At 46.2% G+C, this 16,634-nt stretch overlaps 1 protein-coding gene across 1 annotated transcript in view; it reads left to right on the top strand.

Annotated features, from left to right (window-relative positions):
• The first annotated feature begins 303 nt into the window (after positions 1-303).
• Positions 304-16,634, top strand: part of PAX9 (paired box 9) — a 43,229-nt gene continuing 26,898 nt past the window's right edge. The window contains exons 1-3 of the mRNA XM_081938430.1: positions 304-525; positions 1,584-2,210; positions 10,666-10,802. Of these exons, the coding sequence (XP_081794556.1) occupies positions 522-525; positions 1,584-2,210; positions 10,666-10,802 (768 nt within the window). The 5' untranslated portion in view covers positions 304-521. The remainder of the gene's footprint in view (positions 526-1,583; positions 2,211-10,665; positions 10,803-16,634) is intronic.

Genomic DNA, 16,634 nt, shown 5'->3' with positions numbered 1-16,634 from the left:
CCGCCTTCAGCGGCTATTCATCCTGTTAAGACATTTTCCACGTTCTGCTATTAGATTTCCTGTAACTTATGGCCTCCCGCAATTCAGCTTTCCCATCTCTTGGGCGCTGCCGTTGCATATGGAACCCAGGTGCCGATCCAGCTCGCCTGCAAAAGCGAACGGAAGCCCTTCCAGCGTGAGACTGTCTGTCACTCTTGCCTACCAATCCGGGGGTGCATTTCCTTTTAGGTCCACCTTCTAAGGGGGCGTGTCTTTGGTGAGTGATAGCCTGAGACGCCCCAACCGACCCAGCCCAGCCCACGTTGCTGCGAGATTGAAATGCGGGATCTAAGTCTCCTGCCTCGGGAAAGTGACTTCCTTGGGGTCCTTTTCCTTGACATTCTCGCCTTTCCCCGCGGTAGGAATCCTAGCCAGCCGGGGCCTTCTCCGGAGCCGATCCCGGCGAGCCGGGCAAGACTCACCCCACGCCGAGTTTCCTCCGGGGATCTCCACGCACCCTGCTCGGCGTCCTGAGTCAAACCATGGGTGAGTGGTCTTGCTGGAGAGGCGTCGGAGGTTGGGAGAGGGGGGTGTTAAGACGGGCGCGGGTGTGCAGTCCGATAGCTCCTGGCTCCCACGGGCGCCCGGCTGGCTTCGCTTGTGGCTCTGACTCTTGTTGGGGGGAAAGGCGTTGAGAAGCAACGGCGGCAACCGCAAGAAGCGCCAGTGCTGGAGAAGGCGAGCCCAAAGTATTGGGGCCAGGGGGGGAGGGCAACTGACCGACCCCAGACTTCTGTAACCCGGGACTCTCTCTCGCTTCCCCTTCTTCCCCCTCAAAGCTGTTTGTGTTTCGGCGGGGGAAGCCTTCTTGGCTGACGGGAGGGGAAGAGAGCAATCCCCGCAATCGGGGAGGGGGGGGGTCGCTTCCCACTTCTCTGCGGGGTTATTTAGCTTTCCCGGCTGCTAGTTTCTTAGGCACTGGGCTTTTCTAGACAACTTCGTCAACGCGCCGCCTCGAGAGGAGAAGGAAGCTGGCCGCCCCAACGGCGTTGACTAAGCAGTCCGCTCAGTTTTCAGCTGGAGGAGTGCTTTCCAAGGAACGCCTCGGTCCTCCGCTGTCCTAACACACACACACCCTCCTGCGAGTGACTCCGGGTGAATTGCCTGGAGTGGCTTCCACTCCAATGCGGGGAATGTGCGGACTCGGGGCCCTGCGAGGCTTGGGAAGAGGTTGGTAGGGACACTCACCTAGTGGCTGCTGTCCCAAACCGCCTGCTCGTTGCCGGTTGCACTCAGGGAGGGAAAAGTCTCTTGGGAAATTCAAGGACCGGAGTCCCCGCGACTAGAAGCCTGCAAGGACGAACTCCTTAAGGCGTCGGCTATTAGCTAGGTGCGCCCTTTCTACGAGTTAAAAAGGCCGAGCTTGCTTCCCAGGCAGCGGCGAGCAGCCCAACACCAAGCCAGCCTTCCCCGGGAAGGAGACGCACCTCTCAAGCGTTTGGCAGTCCCGATGTCCCTCCTTTCCCTGCCCTTGTTCCAGGCTGACCGTGTCGCCAGACTCCGGGCGCCTCTTCCAACGTGCCGCTGCTTCTCTTTGTTCGCAGAGCCAGCCTTCGGGGAGGTCAACCAGCTCGGCGGGGTCTTCGTCAACGGCCGCCCTTTGCCCAACGCCATCCGGCTTCGGATTGTGGAACTAGCTCAGCTGGGCATCCGACCGTGCGACATCAGCCGGCAGCTGCGCGTCTCCCACGGCTGCGTCAGCAAGATCCTGGCGCGCTACAACGAGACCGGTTCCATCTTACCCGGGGCCATCGGAGGGAGCAAGCCGCGGGTCACCACGCCGACGGTAGTGAAGCACATCCGGACTTACAAGCAAAGGGATCCGGGCATTTTTGCTTGGGAGATCCGGGACCGGCTGCTGGCCGACGGCGTGTGCGACAAGTACAACGTCCCCTCGGTCAGTTCTATTAGCCGGATTCTGCGCAACAAGATTGGAAACCTGTCTCAGCAGAATCACTACGAGGCTTACAAGCAGCACCAGGCAGCTCCGCAGCCGGCCCTGCCTTACAACCACATCTACTCTTATCCCAGCCCCATAGCTGCAGCAGGTGCCAAGGTGCCTACCCCGCCTGGCGTGCCGACGATCCACAGCGCCGTCCATATGCCACGGACCTGGCCCTCCTCTCATTCCGTCACTGACATCTTGGGGATTAGGTCCATAACAGATCAAGGTAAGAGGTTCAGACTTCCAGCTAGGGAACAGGGTTGGTCAACCGAACTCAAGAAGCCCACCCCTTCCAGAGGTTCTACGGTCTGTTGGATGGGCTGGGTCGTGGTGGCTCCCAGTGGTTTCTTTGCAGACCAGTCAATGCTGTAGCTTCAGAAAATGTCTAGTGTCGTTTCCTTAAAAGGGGAAGAAATTCAGAAAAGGACATGAATTTGCTTTCGTTGAGGATCAACAATAGCCTTGATTCCCTGGTCTTTAACTGATGGGCTTTGAAGGAAGCCCTAAGTTATAGCATTGTATAGCGTCATCCAGCTGTTGTGCTAAGGTAAAGTCTGTCTTCAGGAACAGGGTTGGATGATGCTATAAATGGTTTAGGTGGTAATGGCCCAGGTGGAACTTGATTCTAAATAAATTTCCTCTCTTTTTGTTCTAGTGGCATTTTTCACTTAGCTGCAGGGCCTTCCCCTTTTAAAGGGATCCTAAGAATATAAACAGAACCCTATTGGATCAAACCCCTGGCCCAATGAGTCCAGTGGTGTGCTCTCACATTGGCCAAACAGCTGTACAAGGAAGCCCAGCAGATGGCCTTCAAAGGCAGTCACATTGCCATCAAGGCTAACAGCCATTAATCCCCATAATGTGGAAACGTCTCACATTTTATGTATCCGATACATTTTAGTATGTATCATGTTTGGCTGAACTTTCTGGTGGCCAGAACTTTTTTTGCACAGGCTTCCTTATCTGGGAGGGAGCCTTAGGGAATTTCACGATTGAGCAACAAGTGATTCACAAATAAGTTTCTCTCTGATAAGCTTTACATTTAATTATAAAGGAGAAATAAATGAAACTGAAAAGAAATACAATATTTTCTCCCAATGAAAATATTTTCATGGCATGGCAACCCATTATTTTGGAAGCAAATATGATAAAAACAATTGACATATTAGTTTATATGATATTATGAACCGATGCATTGGCAATATTTTTGACCATGTCTTAAGACCATCTCAGTTTGGGGAGCACTCTCGTTTCAAAAGCAGAAGCGTAGGCTTATTTAGTGAAGCTCTTGTACATCTCCAGTAGATGAACACATCACTGTGCTGAGATAGAAGCATTTATTAAAGATGGGAGGAAAAATGTCCTTTACACATTTGTTACACATCCATAAGCAACACAACATCTAGGAAACATATAAGTGCATTTCTACAATTCTCCAGTTTAATTGAGCTCACTAAAATCAAAGCAGCAAATGTAGATGAGCCCACAGAGACATGCCCAACAAGCTTTCAGATGTATTTGCCTGCATTTATTCACATTTTGAAATAAAATCAACTCAGCTAAAAAGACAAGTCCCAATACTTGGCACATTTGCTGTGAATCGGTTGTGTTGATCTTGACTGGATTCAACATCTGTGTAAACAGTGTTGCTGATGCATCTCATTTCTGGATTAGTTTGCAAGTACCTCATATTGGCTACTGCATCTAAGTATGGCTAAAAAGATAATGGCTGAATAGGGTTGGGAAAAGAATAAGTGCCTGAGTTACGACTTCTTGTGCTTATGAAAAAGAGAAGTAACTAGTCATGATGTCAATTACATATCAACCTCCTAAAACATTAAAGAATCCAGTGGCAGTTTTAACACTAACCTTTTTATTGTGTTAGTAGCTTTTGTGAATTATAGAGGCCTCTTAAGTGAAAGGGTGCCTTCCCAAGGCATAAATGTGTGTGTGTGTGTGTGCATGTATGTACACACACACACACACACACACACACAATAAACATGTACCTGTCGAATAATCACACAATTTATTACAAGGAGGAATAAACACAGCTAACCTTTTCATGGCCAAGTTCTTTTGGCTACCAGCATACCTAAACTACAGAATCACACATAATCCCCGTTCGGGTATATTTACTTTTTTCTCTGCCAGCCTTTTGTGCTGATATTTGCTCTCAAGTCAGAGCTTCTGTGGCAAAGGCACCTCCTCGCAATTGCAGGCAAAGTCTTTCTCGAGTTCCCGCAATCAGGGCAAATTTGCTCAGACAGGAAGTTCAAATGTCACCTAATTGCTTTCGTTCTCCTGCTTCACTTTGTTGTGCTCCGAAGCGGTGGTCCAGAAAAACGAAACAGCCTATGTTTAATTTGCGTTTAAGCCCCTTCCGAGGCCCGCCCGCCTCTCCCGACTTCGCTGCGGAATTCCAGACGGGGCAGTTCAGGAAGGCTTAGCGGGATTTGGCCGGAGCGGCGAGTGCCGTGCAATAGGCACGACCCCACGGATACTCGTGTTAAGGCCTCGACTCTGCAGCCCCATAGATCCGAACCGACTTCATGTCAGCAAATGTGAAAGCAGGCGAGATCAATACAGCTGCCCATTTTCATTCAATGCTGTCTTGCAACACATGCAACCTCCCCCCCCCCAGACTTTTGTGCGAGAGACACAGTGGTGTGTAGGTGCACGTTTGTGTGGTGCTCACCCAAACAATAAACATTAAGAGTGTGCAATGCACACGCCTTATGGTTGCCAATGAAAGAAGCCTCCGTTTCCAAATCTTTTTTTTTTTATTTTTTACTAAGGATCGCATCGGGCTGCCCAATTCCCTTTCCCAGGGCGCTGCTTGCGAGCATCCCCTGCCTTTTGGTCCGGCATGGCGGGAACATCTGCTAGAATCGTTGTGCACAGAGAGCGCGTGGGAGGCGGGGTGGGAGGGCAGTGCGGGCGGGCGGAAAAGCAGCGCGAGCTGGCTTGATTTCCGTGTTTATTAACTCCCCCCCCCCGGGTCCGAGGCCACCTCTCTGGGTAGGAGGCCCGCGAACGGGGGGGCATTGGGTTTATCTCCGAGCTCGCCCCCCCCCCCCGCGCCTCTGGCTGTTCGGGTTTGATTTATTGGTTAAGTTGACCTTGCTGCCGCGGAAAGGAAGCTCTATTCGTGGGGAAGGGAGGTCGCCCGAGACGGCTCTCCCAGGCAGGCTCCGGCCTGGGCCTGCCACACTTCTCGGCCGCGAACCGACGGAGAAGCGCGGCTGACCCGGCTGCGAGGCCCTTCGAGCACACGGGGTTGGTTGGCGTTGCCTGCAGGCCTCTTCTGCTCTCCGCTGGCCTCTCAAAGGCTTTCCCCTCCCGGCTGCCTATAGCTCGACCACACCGTCCAGGCTTCGCAGATCTGGTTAAGCCCACTGCCCTGGGCTGCGGAACCTTCTGGATCCCGCCGGGTGAAGGATCGGGGGCAGCCGCTGGGTAGCATGCATCGGCCGAAACTCAGAGGTTCTCCCTTCCTCTCGCCTTATTGCCACTGATGCTTCCTACTTGGGACATACGCAACCCGTTGGTTTCAGCGGAATCTCCCTTCCTCATCGTGAAAGAGTAATGCAATTGGAAGGCAGATCGCCCTAGTAGCTGTATGTACGCGTCAATGTGCATTGTGTGTGTCTTTCTCTGTGTGTGAACAGCCTGTGTTTGCACGCACGCGTTCCAGGTCCGAGAGAGTGAGGTTCGGAGAATGGCTTCGAAGAGAGGAGTCTTTCCTACATTTCTACTTCTCCCGAATCTTTTAATTTTTTTTAATCGTCTTCCCATCTTTTATTTGAGAAATAATGGCGCCAATAGTCAGCAGTACTGCCCACTGGTTGGCAGCACAAAACAGAAGGCCAATTTCAACCATTGGTTAAAAAAATCATGTCGCCTTTTCCTCTTTTCTTGCTAGGAGGAAATAAGTGGGAATTGGGGGAAGAAACAGAGATGTTGGAAACTGCGCAGCAGGCGGCAGGCCAGCTCTTTCCTTTTAGCTTTTTAGAATTATCCGCAATAAATTTAATTTCGGTGCATAACCTGATTAGGCTCCAGTTCTTTGAAATTCTCCGTAGGCTTCCGTCTTCCTTTGCATGCTATAAATTCAAATCCTCCGTAGACTAAGATTTCCCTCCACCTATGCCAGGTGGACCTCCTAAACTCACTTGAACTGGAAAACGTCAAGCCAGGCATGAAACCACAGTCTCTGTAAGGGTATTAAGGAGATAGATACGTTTCTCAGGGATATTCCCCTCAAACTGCTTTATTAATAGAAAGAGGTATTTGGAGAATAACAGAATTGCAGTGTTGGAAGAAGCCTTGGAGATCTTCTACTACAACCTCCTGCTTAAAGCAGGAGACCCTACACCACTTAGGACAAAGCGTTGTCCGATCTCTTCTTAGAAAAAAACCTTCTTATGATGGAACACCCGCAACTTCTGAAGGCAAGTTCCGCTGTTTTAATTGTTCCTTCTTAGTTCTAGGTTGATTTTTTTTTCCTTGGTAAATTTCCCTCGGCTACTTCTTGTGCTGCGTTCAGGTGATTTGGAGAATAGGTTGACCCCCCCCCCCCACACACACACCTCTTCTTTCTGACAATTCAGGGCAGGAATGGAGGCAGAAATGGGCAGAAATACGGCCTTGAACAATCTCCCCAACTGTCCTTGTCCTACGTGGTAGCTTTGGAGGCCTTGCAAAAATTCTTAAAAAACAACAACCTCCCATAGGTCACCAGCAGCAGGAGGGTATTATGCTATATTATGGGAAAATAACTTCCTGTCCCTTCCATTGAAGGAAATGGGTTGTGTGTGTGTGTGTGTGTGTGTGTGAGAGAGAGAGAGAGAGAGAGAGAGTGTGTATACACAGAGTAGTTAAGCCCAGCATTGATTAAGCCCAGGTGTCCGATGGGTGGCACTTAGACATTAAACTGAATCAAATTTAGCTTTTCTGGGCAAGAATTCAGTTCACCTGAATTTTGGGGGAAAGGAGAAGAAGCAGGCCAGGCCAGCTTCTCACCAAACTAATGAAAAACTACATGCCTCCCCCCACCCACCCTCCCCAGCCAATGTACCCAAGACTAAGCGCCTGGAGATTTTAATTGTTTTAAAACATGCCTACATTTAAGAACATGGAAGTGCTTTTTATATATATATTTTCACCCAGCCACGATCAAATTCCCATCCGGGAGCATTAAGCACGGTTTGAAAGCTTCCTTGGGTTTCAAAGGAAAACCGGGAAAATGAAGAATTTGTGTAAAGGGGGGGGGGGAATGGAAACCTCTAGGTAGGAGACCTGCTGGAAGTGGCCCTATGGACTGCACGAACCTGGCTTTGTTTTTACAGCGTTCGGGATGAATTACCCTGAGTCCTGGGGTGAGAAGAATGGAGCTCGAATCGCTGAAGTCGGGCTTCACAGGGCGTTCATGAGAGCATAGAATCCCACCCTTGCGTTGGGGGGCACGCGGGGAGAGTGCAGGCTGGCGGCCGGCGGGATTTTCTTGATCTCTTTGATTGATCTTCAACGTCCGCACCCCCCCCCCTCTTCCCAGCACAAAATATTTCCTTTCGGAAGGGATCTAGTTGGAGTTCAAGGACTGATTGGAACTCAAAGGGGGCGCTTCTGTTCTCTCTCTCTCTCTCTCTCTCTCTCTCTCTCTCTCTCTCTCTCTCTCTCTCTCTCTCTCTCTCTCTCTCTCTCTCTCTCTCTCTCTCTCTCTCTCTCTCTCTCTCTCTCTCGTTTTTAAATTGCTGGTCATTGGAAGTAGCAACTACTTTGTCGCTTTAGGAATATCTCAGTCACCCTGCTGCCCCCAGATTCCAGAATTACCTGCGGTTATTTTCTTTGTTTACTCTGTTTAAGCTGTTTGCTTTGATACCTATTCGGGTTTCTTTTCTTTTTCTTTTTAATTTTGAATGGAATCAGCGCTTTTATCATTTTAAAGTTCAGTAGATCGATTTACTCAAGGATACCCCAGCTGTAGCTGCAACCCACTTCAGGAGTTTGAGATCCGAGGTACTTTAAGATCACTACCAAAACCGCTACTGTAACGAAACAGATCTCACCGAAGCTATAATCTTACTTCAATGGCTTTTATTTAGTCCACCGGAAGCTTCACTGAAATTAGTAGGATTCGCTTTTGACGAAAAGATGCTTCTCCCCCCCCCCCCCAGTTTGTACAAGGATTCAGTCCTACAATTCCTTAAAGTCATTTCCCACTAGTGATTTTTGAAGACTTAGGAAAGCTCAATTTAATGCATCGCTATTTTGATGTAGCAATAATGGAGACAGCGTGAAGTGCCGCTATAAATAAATGCCACCAGTGAGGAAATGGCCGGATTCTCTGGGAGTGTCTTTTGTTTGAACCGTACCGTTTACTTCAAAGCAAGCATTAGAGTCTGGTTGCACGTATGAATGGGGTTGCAGAGCCTTCCAAACTATTGAGTTATTCGCGAATCTCCAAAACTCTTATTCCCTAATGCATTATTTCAATTAGACAGCAGTCTCAAACAAAATTAGTTTCATAGTGGACAAACGTTTAGGCGGGAGGAGCAGAGTTCCGAAGGCGAACTAAAGTCTTCATTTTAACTTTCATTTTTTTTAAAAAAGTCCAATTCGACCTTTCAAAAGTGTCTTTGGCCTTCTCCCGCCAGGATTTTTTCAATGCTGCAAACCTGGTTTGAAGGAGATGGCGTCGGAAACAAAAGTGCATTCAGAAAGTGTCTAGAGCCCCTTCACGTTTATACATTTTGTTCTATTTCAGCCTGATTCTACAGATGTTGAAATTCATTTTTCTCATTAATCTACACTTAGTACCCCATAACGACATAGTGAAAATTTTAGAAATGTCTGTAGACGTATTAAAAAGAAAAAAAAAACCTGAAATATCATATTGGCATAATAAGTATTGAGATCCTTCACTCAGTACTCTGTTGAAGAACCTTTGGCAGGAGTTACAGCCTCCAGTCTTTTGGGGTATGGCTTGCGTGACAAGTTTTGCACACCTGGATTGGGGAGTTTTCTGCCATTCTTCCCTGCAAATCCTCTCAAGCTCAGTCAGGTTGAATGGCGCCTATCCATCCATCCATCCATCCATCCATCCATCCATCCATCCGTGGACAGCCATTTTCAGGTCCCTCCAGAGATGTTCAATAGGGTTCGAGTCGGGGCTCTAGGACAGTCACAGAGTTGTCCCTAAACCATTCCTTTGTTGTCTTGGCTGCGTGCTTGTCATGTTGCAAAGTGAATCTTTGGCCCCGTCTGAGGACATGAGCCCTGTGGAGCAGGTCTGCATTCAGAATATCACTGGTCTTTGCTTCAGTCAATTGTCCTTCAAACTTGAGGAGTCTTCCAGTCCCTGCTGCTTAAAAACAACCCTCCCCCCCCAGGCATGATGACCAGATTCTTCACTGCTGGGGTGATATTGGACAGGGGATGAGCAGTGCCTGGTGTCCTCCAGACATAACATTTAGAATTGAGGCCAAACAGTTCAGTCTTCATCTCATCAGGCCAGAGAATCTGTATGAGAGTCTTTGGGGTGTTGTTGGTTTTTTTTTTTTTTTTGCAAACTCCAAGGGAGCTTCCATATATTTTGCACTGAGGAGAGGCTTCCGTCTAGCCACTCTGCCATAGAGCCCAGATGGGTAAAGGGTTGCAATGATGGTGATCCTTCTGGATCTTTGTCCCATCTCCACACAGGATCTCTGGAGTTCAGTCAGAGTGACCATCAGGTTCTTGGTTACCTCTCTTACTAAGGCCCTTCTCTCCCCTCCCCCATTGCTCAATTTGACCAGGCAACCAGCTCTTGGTTGCGCCAAACTTCTTCCATTTGAGAATTATGGAGGCCCCTGTGCTTTTAGCAACTTCAGTGCAGCAGAAATTTTACTGCAGCCTTCCCCAGATCTGTGCCTCGCCATAATCCTGTCTCTGAGCTCTGCAGGCAGTTTCTTTTACCTCATTGCTCTGCTACAGTATGCACTGTCAGCTGTGAGGCCTTCTATAGAGAGGTGTGTGCTTTTCCAAATCATGTCCGACCAATTTAATTTACCACAGGTCGACTCCAATCAAAGTGTAGAAACGTGTCTGCAACAGATCAATGGAAGGCACCAGCACTAAATTTCAAGTGCTGTTGCAAAGGGTCTGAATACTTATGTCAATGTAATATTTCAGAGTTTCTTTCTTTCTTTCTAACAAATTTACAGCCGTTTTCATGTTGTCATTATGGGGGTACCCAGTGTAGAATAATGAGAAAAACAAATGACTTTCAACAACTGTAGAATCAAGCTGCAGCACAACAAAACTGACAAAAGTGAAGGGGGTCTGAATACTTTCTGATCTGATTGATCAGAAAGTGTCATCCTGAGAGAAGCAGCCGAGTCTGACGTCTGAGGTTGAAGCTGCCAGGCCGAACGCTCGCCTTAGAAAGGCATTGACTTCCAAGGAAGTGGGCAGGGCTGGCTGTCAGGGTCCCTCCCTCCCTCGGGAGACCTCCACAGGGCAAGCCAGGTGCCCGACTCTCAGGGCGACCGTCCTTACCTCAAGGCAGAAACCCGCCTCCGCGCTTAAGGTCCCCCCTAGCTTGGCTCCAGGGAAAAAAGAAGGCTCGCTCCGGAGCGACTAGGGCGAGAGAGGAAAGCCGCGCCCCTCACTCCGCTTTGTCGTGTGTTTGCCCGCAGTGAGCGACAGCTCGCCCTATCACAGCCCCAAGGTGGAAGAGTGGAGCAGCCTGAGCAGAAGCGGCTTTACGGCCCAGCACGTTGCGGTGAACGGGCTGGACAAGGGCTCCCTCGAGCACGAGACCAAGTACAGCCAGGTAAGGGGGCGACTGCCTGGGAGGACGGAGGGGGTGCACGTCCTGGCTGGGCCAGAAGGGGTGGGGGTGGGGTGGGCATGGAAAGAGGAGGGGAATCGCGCGCTTGCTTCGGGGATCTGCCCGAAGGAGCTTGCTTTTGACTAGCAGCGCCAACAGACTAAGCCAACTTCCTGGGTAAAACACGCGTGTTTGTATCTGGGGAGGGGAGAATTCAAACCAGAGCCTCCGTTGATCCATTCTGGCCCTGGCTGAGCTCCAAATCGGACCCCTCCCCCCGGGTTGGGCTTATACAAAGAGGTTAACGTCCTTCAACACGTCAATTTAGTTACTATGAACATTGATAGAGGTACCTCGTCACGGTGCCTGGGAAGTCGTGTGAATCCGGAAAGTCCAAGAATCGGGTTAAACGTGCTGCGTGAATGCAGCCAGTAAAGCTAAAAGGGTCCCCTCCCCATCCGCAGTCTCTTCTGTAATGGGATTTTATCAGTTGCTCTTCCCCCTCCCTTCTGCCATTTTTTTTTTGGCAAAGCAGCCCCACATCCTGAACCCAAGGGGCTTTAGCAAAGTCTCTGGTTTTTCAGTTGTCTTTTAAACCCATTTCCACAAAGGGGCAACAGTTTAACTAGATTGTTTGGTCCTGGCTCTAATCTGTGTATGTAGCGCAGTTTGCTCAGAATCGTGTCCTTTGATGGGTTTGCACAATATGTTGGATAAAGTGTGGTAGTCTAACTTTGTGACATGGTGGTTAGTTTATGGTTCAATACCTTGTGCCAATCAACTCTGATCTAATTCAGTTAGTCAACTGTGTGTGTTGTGGGAACTCTCTCTCTGTTTCTACTCCCAGGTAAGCCTCTGTAGCAGTCATCTGGGGATAACCTCCTCAGTTGATGAGACTTTCTTTCCAGGTGATGTCTTCCAAAGCTACTGTTTGCCTGGGGTAAATTTGTTAAGGGTGAAATTCAGAAGAAATGCACAGCGCCATCCCTGCATGTTTGTGGTCCTTGCCCATTGACGGAAGTGACAGGAACTGAATGTTGCTGGCAAGGCTGCTTTCCCTATTTAGTAGGATGCATGACCAACTCAGTTGGCATTCAAAGAATCAACCCAGAATCTGATATCTAGGCAAATAGAGGACTATCCCCCACCTAATTAAGGGTGATGCTTGCTGTTGTTGGGCCAAAGCTGCCAGTGTCATTTTATTGGTGAAGGAATAGCATAGTTGGACTACTGGTAGATCCTTGCAATGACACTTTGAAGAGGGCCAGTAGAAGAGAATATATGTTATATAGCTCAGGGTTTGAACTGTCGAATCTTTGGTGCTCTCTGAGCTTGGTTGTTTGCTTGCAATGTTTCATTAACAGACAGCAAGCCCTTCTAGCATGGAAGACATTACATGGTCTGGAAACGTCTGGAAGCAAACAACCAAAGTCAAAGAGCACCAAAGATTTGATTTTGGAGAAGGTCAGATCTCTGCGCCTCCAACTGGTAAGTTCCAAGCTGCTCTACCATGAAAGTGAAGCTGTTCTGAGATCTACAGCTGGGAGGGGAATGCTGGAAGGGTATGTTTCTTGAATTGGGAAACCCAGCACCGGGTTGATCAGTCTAGAGATGGGTAAGCTCCTTGGTTCTTTGACCAGAGGTTCGTCAGTTTTTGGCCCAGGTGTGCTGTGACAGGCCCATGTGACCAGAATTCTGTCTTATTGCTCTCTGTCATTTCTTAGTCCAGGTAATCAGCTGCTTTTCCAGACATACCTAAAGCCTGTCAATTTGGGGACCAGCGCAGGACTTCACTTGACACATTCAGGGGATGAGTGAAAAGCCTGTTTGACCCAAGTGCCTACTCAGGACAGGAATACAGATTAAACCACTCATACAGATGTCTCCTAATATTCTTCTTTGATATATTCAGTAAAGGGGAATTCATTACCTCTCTTGGTAATTGGTTCTACCACAGGTCTGCTGTTAATGTTGGGAATTGGGTAGGGTGCCGGTACTATTCAGTTGGAGTGTGTTTTCTTTTAAAATAGTTGGTATACTTAAATATATAATGTCCTGTATGTTGAACTAAAAGAGAACAGGCCCTGGGGCTGCTTCTATCTGATATCCTTTCAGATAGTTGAATAATGCTATCCTATCTCTTTCCGTTGTCTTTTTTCAAGGCTAAACATATTAAACTCCTTTGCTTGTTCTTCAGATGGCTCCATTTCTATTCTCCTGATCAATTTCATTACACGAAATACTACATGGAAGTATTTCGGTGAAAATCCATAAAGCTCCCACAATTTATCACTGAAGTTGCCCCTTCAAAAGATTAGATTAGATGGCAAGATTCTTTACTGACAAACTCATGCTGACTTCTGGTGATTATCACATTTTTTTCTTAAGTTCCTTATAGATTTCTTCATGCTCTGTAGGCTCTTAAGGTAGTCATGTCATACTGATTTGTAGCTTGAGGTACCTTCCTTTTCCTCTTTTGATGATTGGTTGAAATAATCCCCTCTGTGCTGAGGGAAACTCCTTTTCTAACAAAGGGCTACCAAAGTCTGAGGTGAAAGAATAGGTATATGGAGTATGTTGATGCTACAATCCTATATAGCAATGTTGGCAAACCTTTTTGGCACCAAGTGCCAAAAATGAGAGCATGCATACATGGGAGCACCAGAAACTGAAAGAGCAACTCCCTGGTGTGCATGCGTGCACCAGGAAGCTGAGCTTTTGGTTTCTGGCCTGCATATGCACACCAGAGAGCTGCTCTTCCAGTTTCCGGTGCTCCTATGCGCACAAAAACCAGCTGGCCAGTGCGCATGTGTGCGCCAAAACCCAGAAGATCAACGGGCAATGGTTGGCTTGCCCGGAGAGATGGCTCTGTGTGCCACTTCTGGCACGCGTACCATAGGTTTGCCATCATGGCTATATAGGTAAGCTTTCTTAAGGAAACATACTGAAAGAACACAGTAATGCATATTTTTTTGGGGGGGGGGCATATACAGGATGGTACTTTTTAGTCCTATTTCATATGTCTACTGATAACTTTGACAGCCTAGTATGTCTGAATGGAGACTTGTAGAGATAAAGGGAATATTCACTAGCTATTTCACAGAGTAAAATATCAGAGTGTCCTTAGGACCTCCAGTATTTGTCTTGTTTGTTTCACGGAATTTAGAAAGAAAGAAAGAAAGAAAGAAAGAAAGAAAGAAAGAAAGAAAGAAGGAAGGAAGGAAGGAAGGAAGGAAGGAAGGAAGGAAGAAGAAAGAAGAAGGAAGGAAGGAAGAAGAAAGAAAGAAGGAAGGAAGGAAGGAAGGAAGGAAGAAGAAAGAAAGAAAGAAGGAAGGAAGGAAGGAAGGAAGGAAGGAAGGAAGAAGAAAGAAAGAAAGAAAGAAAGAAAGAAAGAAGGAAGAAGAAAAAAAGAAAGAAAGAAAGAAAGAAGGAAGGAAGGAAGGAAGAAGAAAGAAAGAAAGAAGGAAGGAAGGAAGGAAGGAAGGAAGAAGAAAGAAAGAAGGAAGGAAGGAAGGAAGGAAGGAAGGAAGAAGAAAGAAAGAAAGAAAGAAAGAAAGAAAGAAAGAAAGAAAGAAAGAAAGAAAGAAAGCTTTGATAGCACAATTGAAGCCATAAACTTTTTTTACCATACCAAGACCATACATCTTACTTGCTCTGGTTATGTATTTGTGTTCCACTGCAAGATGCAATGACACTTTTTATAATTATGATGCCATTAAGGTGCCTAGCTGTTTTCTTAAACCTCTTTTCCTGAAATGTCCAACATTCTGGAACCATTGAAACTACCTATGAGTTTGGGGCAAGGGAAAGCACGGCTTTGGGAGACTTGCTCATATACCAGAGTGCTGACTTATATTTCCTGCATGGGAAGGGGCACCCATGGTTTTAGATTCAAAAAGTGGGCTGATTTCTTTTTTAACACACCAATTTCTTGAGGTATATAAAGGGATATACACATTGTACTGTTCACCCGTCTACTTTTTTAATGAGATGAATATACTTGTGCTGAGAAAATAAACTGCTATTATTTTTTTGTGGATTTATTTTTCAAATATTTCATACCTTTGAAAAATAGGCCAAAAAATTAAAAACGTATTTTAGAGTCAACTAAAAGTCAAACATTTGATTAGAAGTTTAACCAAAACTTACTGAAGGTAGTCTTAGTCCCTTGTTAAAGAGGTTTTCAGTGCCAGTGTGTTATCATGATGCATTGAAAGCAAACATGACTTTTATTTCATTAATCTGATGACTAATATTTGGAGCGCCTTAGTTTATTTTCTGCAAAATAAACTAAGGACTATATGGAAGGAAGGATGATATAATGACTTTTCAAATAAGTTGCCACTTTTGAAACTTTAATAGAAAATATTTAAAACAAAGAAGCAAGTAAAGCACTTAATGTCAAGTATAAAATTAAATTTCTTTTGCTATCATTATGCTTTTAATAGTTGTTTGTTTCTGAGAAGTTGGACTTATTTTCAGTAAAAATGGGCCTGCATTGCAGTTTCAAACTTCATTAATAAAATCTCGTTTACAAAGTGATATTTATGAATAAAATCCTGTTTATGAAGTTGAATCATAAACTTATACAACAGCATCCGTCAACAAGTTTATGCCTACTTCAGCCTTGCGCAGTTGGTGACTTTCAGATGTACTATAGAGTCCAATAATTGTCCAGTGGGAAGGGACCACAGAGATCTTGTCCTTTGACGTCTGCAAGTCTTCATGTTCTAGTTGGTTCCATTATCCATAACTCCCAGATTGATGATGAGTGTTTTAATCTAGCATATACGGAGAACACTGGGTTGGACAAGGCAGGACGTTTGGAATAAGCTTGGTTCCCCAACCCCAGCCTTTAGGTTTGTTACAGAATGGGCCAGTATTTTAGTCTACTAACCTGATACTTAATTTTTAAGCTGCCTTCTGTGTAATTCTTAAATTAACTCTTTTTTTAAAAAAAGATGGTTTAGTTTTTCACCATTCTAGAAAGTAGCTGTCATATGTTACCTCTGAAACCTTATATGTTGCCATGGATTTCTGTCTTTTACAGAGAATTATTTAAGTATAATTTCAGGTCAGAGAGTGTATACTCAAAATTTGCCCTACATTTTTCTGGACAAAGCATTAGGTAATAAAAGTCAATTAAGTTTCAGAAGAATCTTGTGTCAGACCTCCAAGCCATCTTTTCTTGTCTGTCTGGGCTGAGAAGATTCTAAAGAAATTTAGTGTGGCATCCAAGGAAAACAGTGAAAAATAAATGTAATATTTGGATTTCAGCTAATGCTTCTCTTTGCCTTAATATTTGTCTGTTAGTACAAAATATATCAAGGCAGGAAAAAAAGTTTAGCTCAACTCTAAGTTGAATTTCAAGTTTGGTTTATTTATATTGTCTAACAAAATGCACCTTTATGTGTCTTAATCTCAGCAGGGGAATAAGGATACTGAGGGGTCCTTGGTGCATCTTATCAGGCTAGCGGTCCTCAAGGAGGCTTCTTCCCTCACTAATTACAGAGATCTGTACCGGTTGCAACAGGAGGTAGATATAATAAATAAACAAACCTTGCAATCCTATACATATTTATTCAAAAATGAATGGTATGCAGTTCAGGGAGTTTTAAGTGTATACAATGGGCTTTTTCCAGTATCATAATTACTAACAAAAGAGAATATTTGTAGTTCAGGATTGAAAGGAAAGGTCCTTGGTACTCTCTGACCTTGGCTGTTTTCTTGCAGACATTACATTATCTAAAGTACTATCATCATCAGTGCTAGCGGTGACTTACACAATATTCTCCTTTATTGGTTAATAATGATACTGGAAAATCCCCATTGTAT

The sequence above is a fragment of the Natrix helvetica genome (assembly GCF_964273705.1).
Source record: "Natrix helvetica genome assembly, chromosome: 1".
NCBI lineage: Eukaryota > Metazoa > Chordata > Lepidosauria > Squamata > Natricidae > Natrix > Natrix helvetica.
This window is presented reverse-complemented; position numbering and strand designations above follow the sequence as displayed.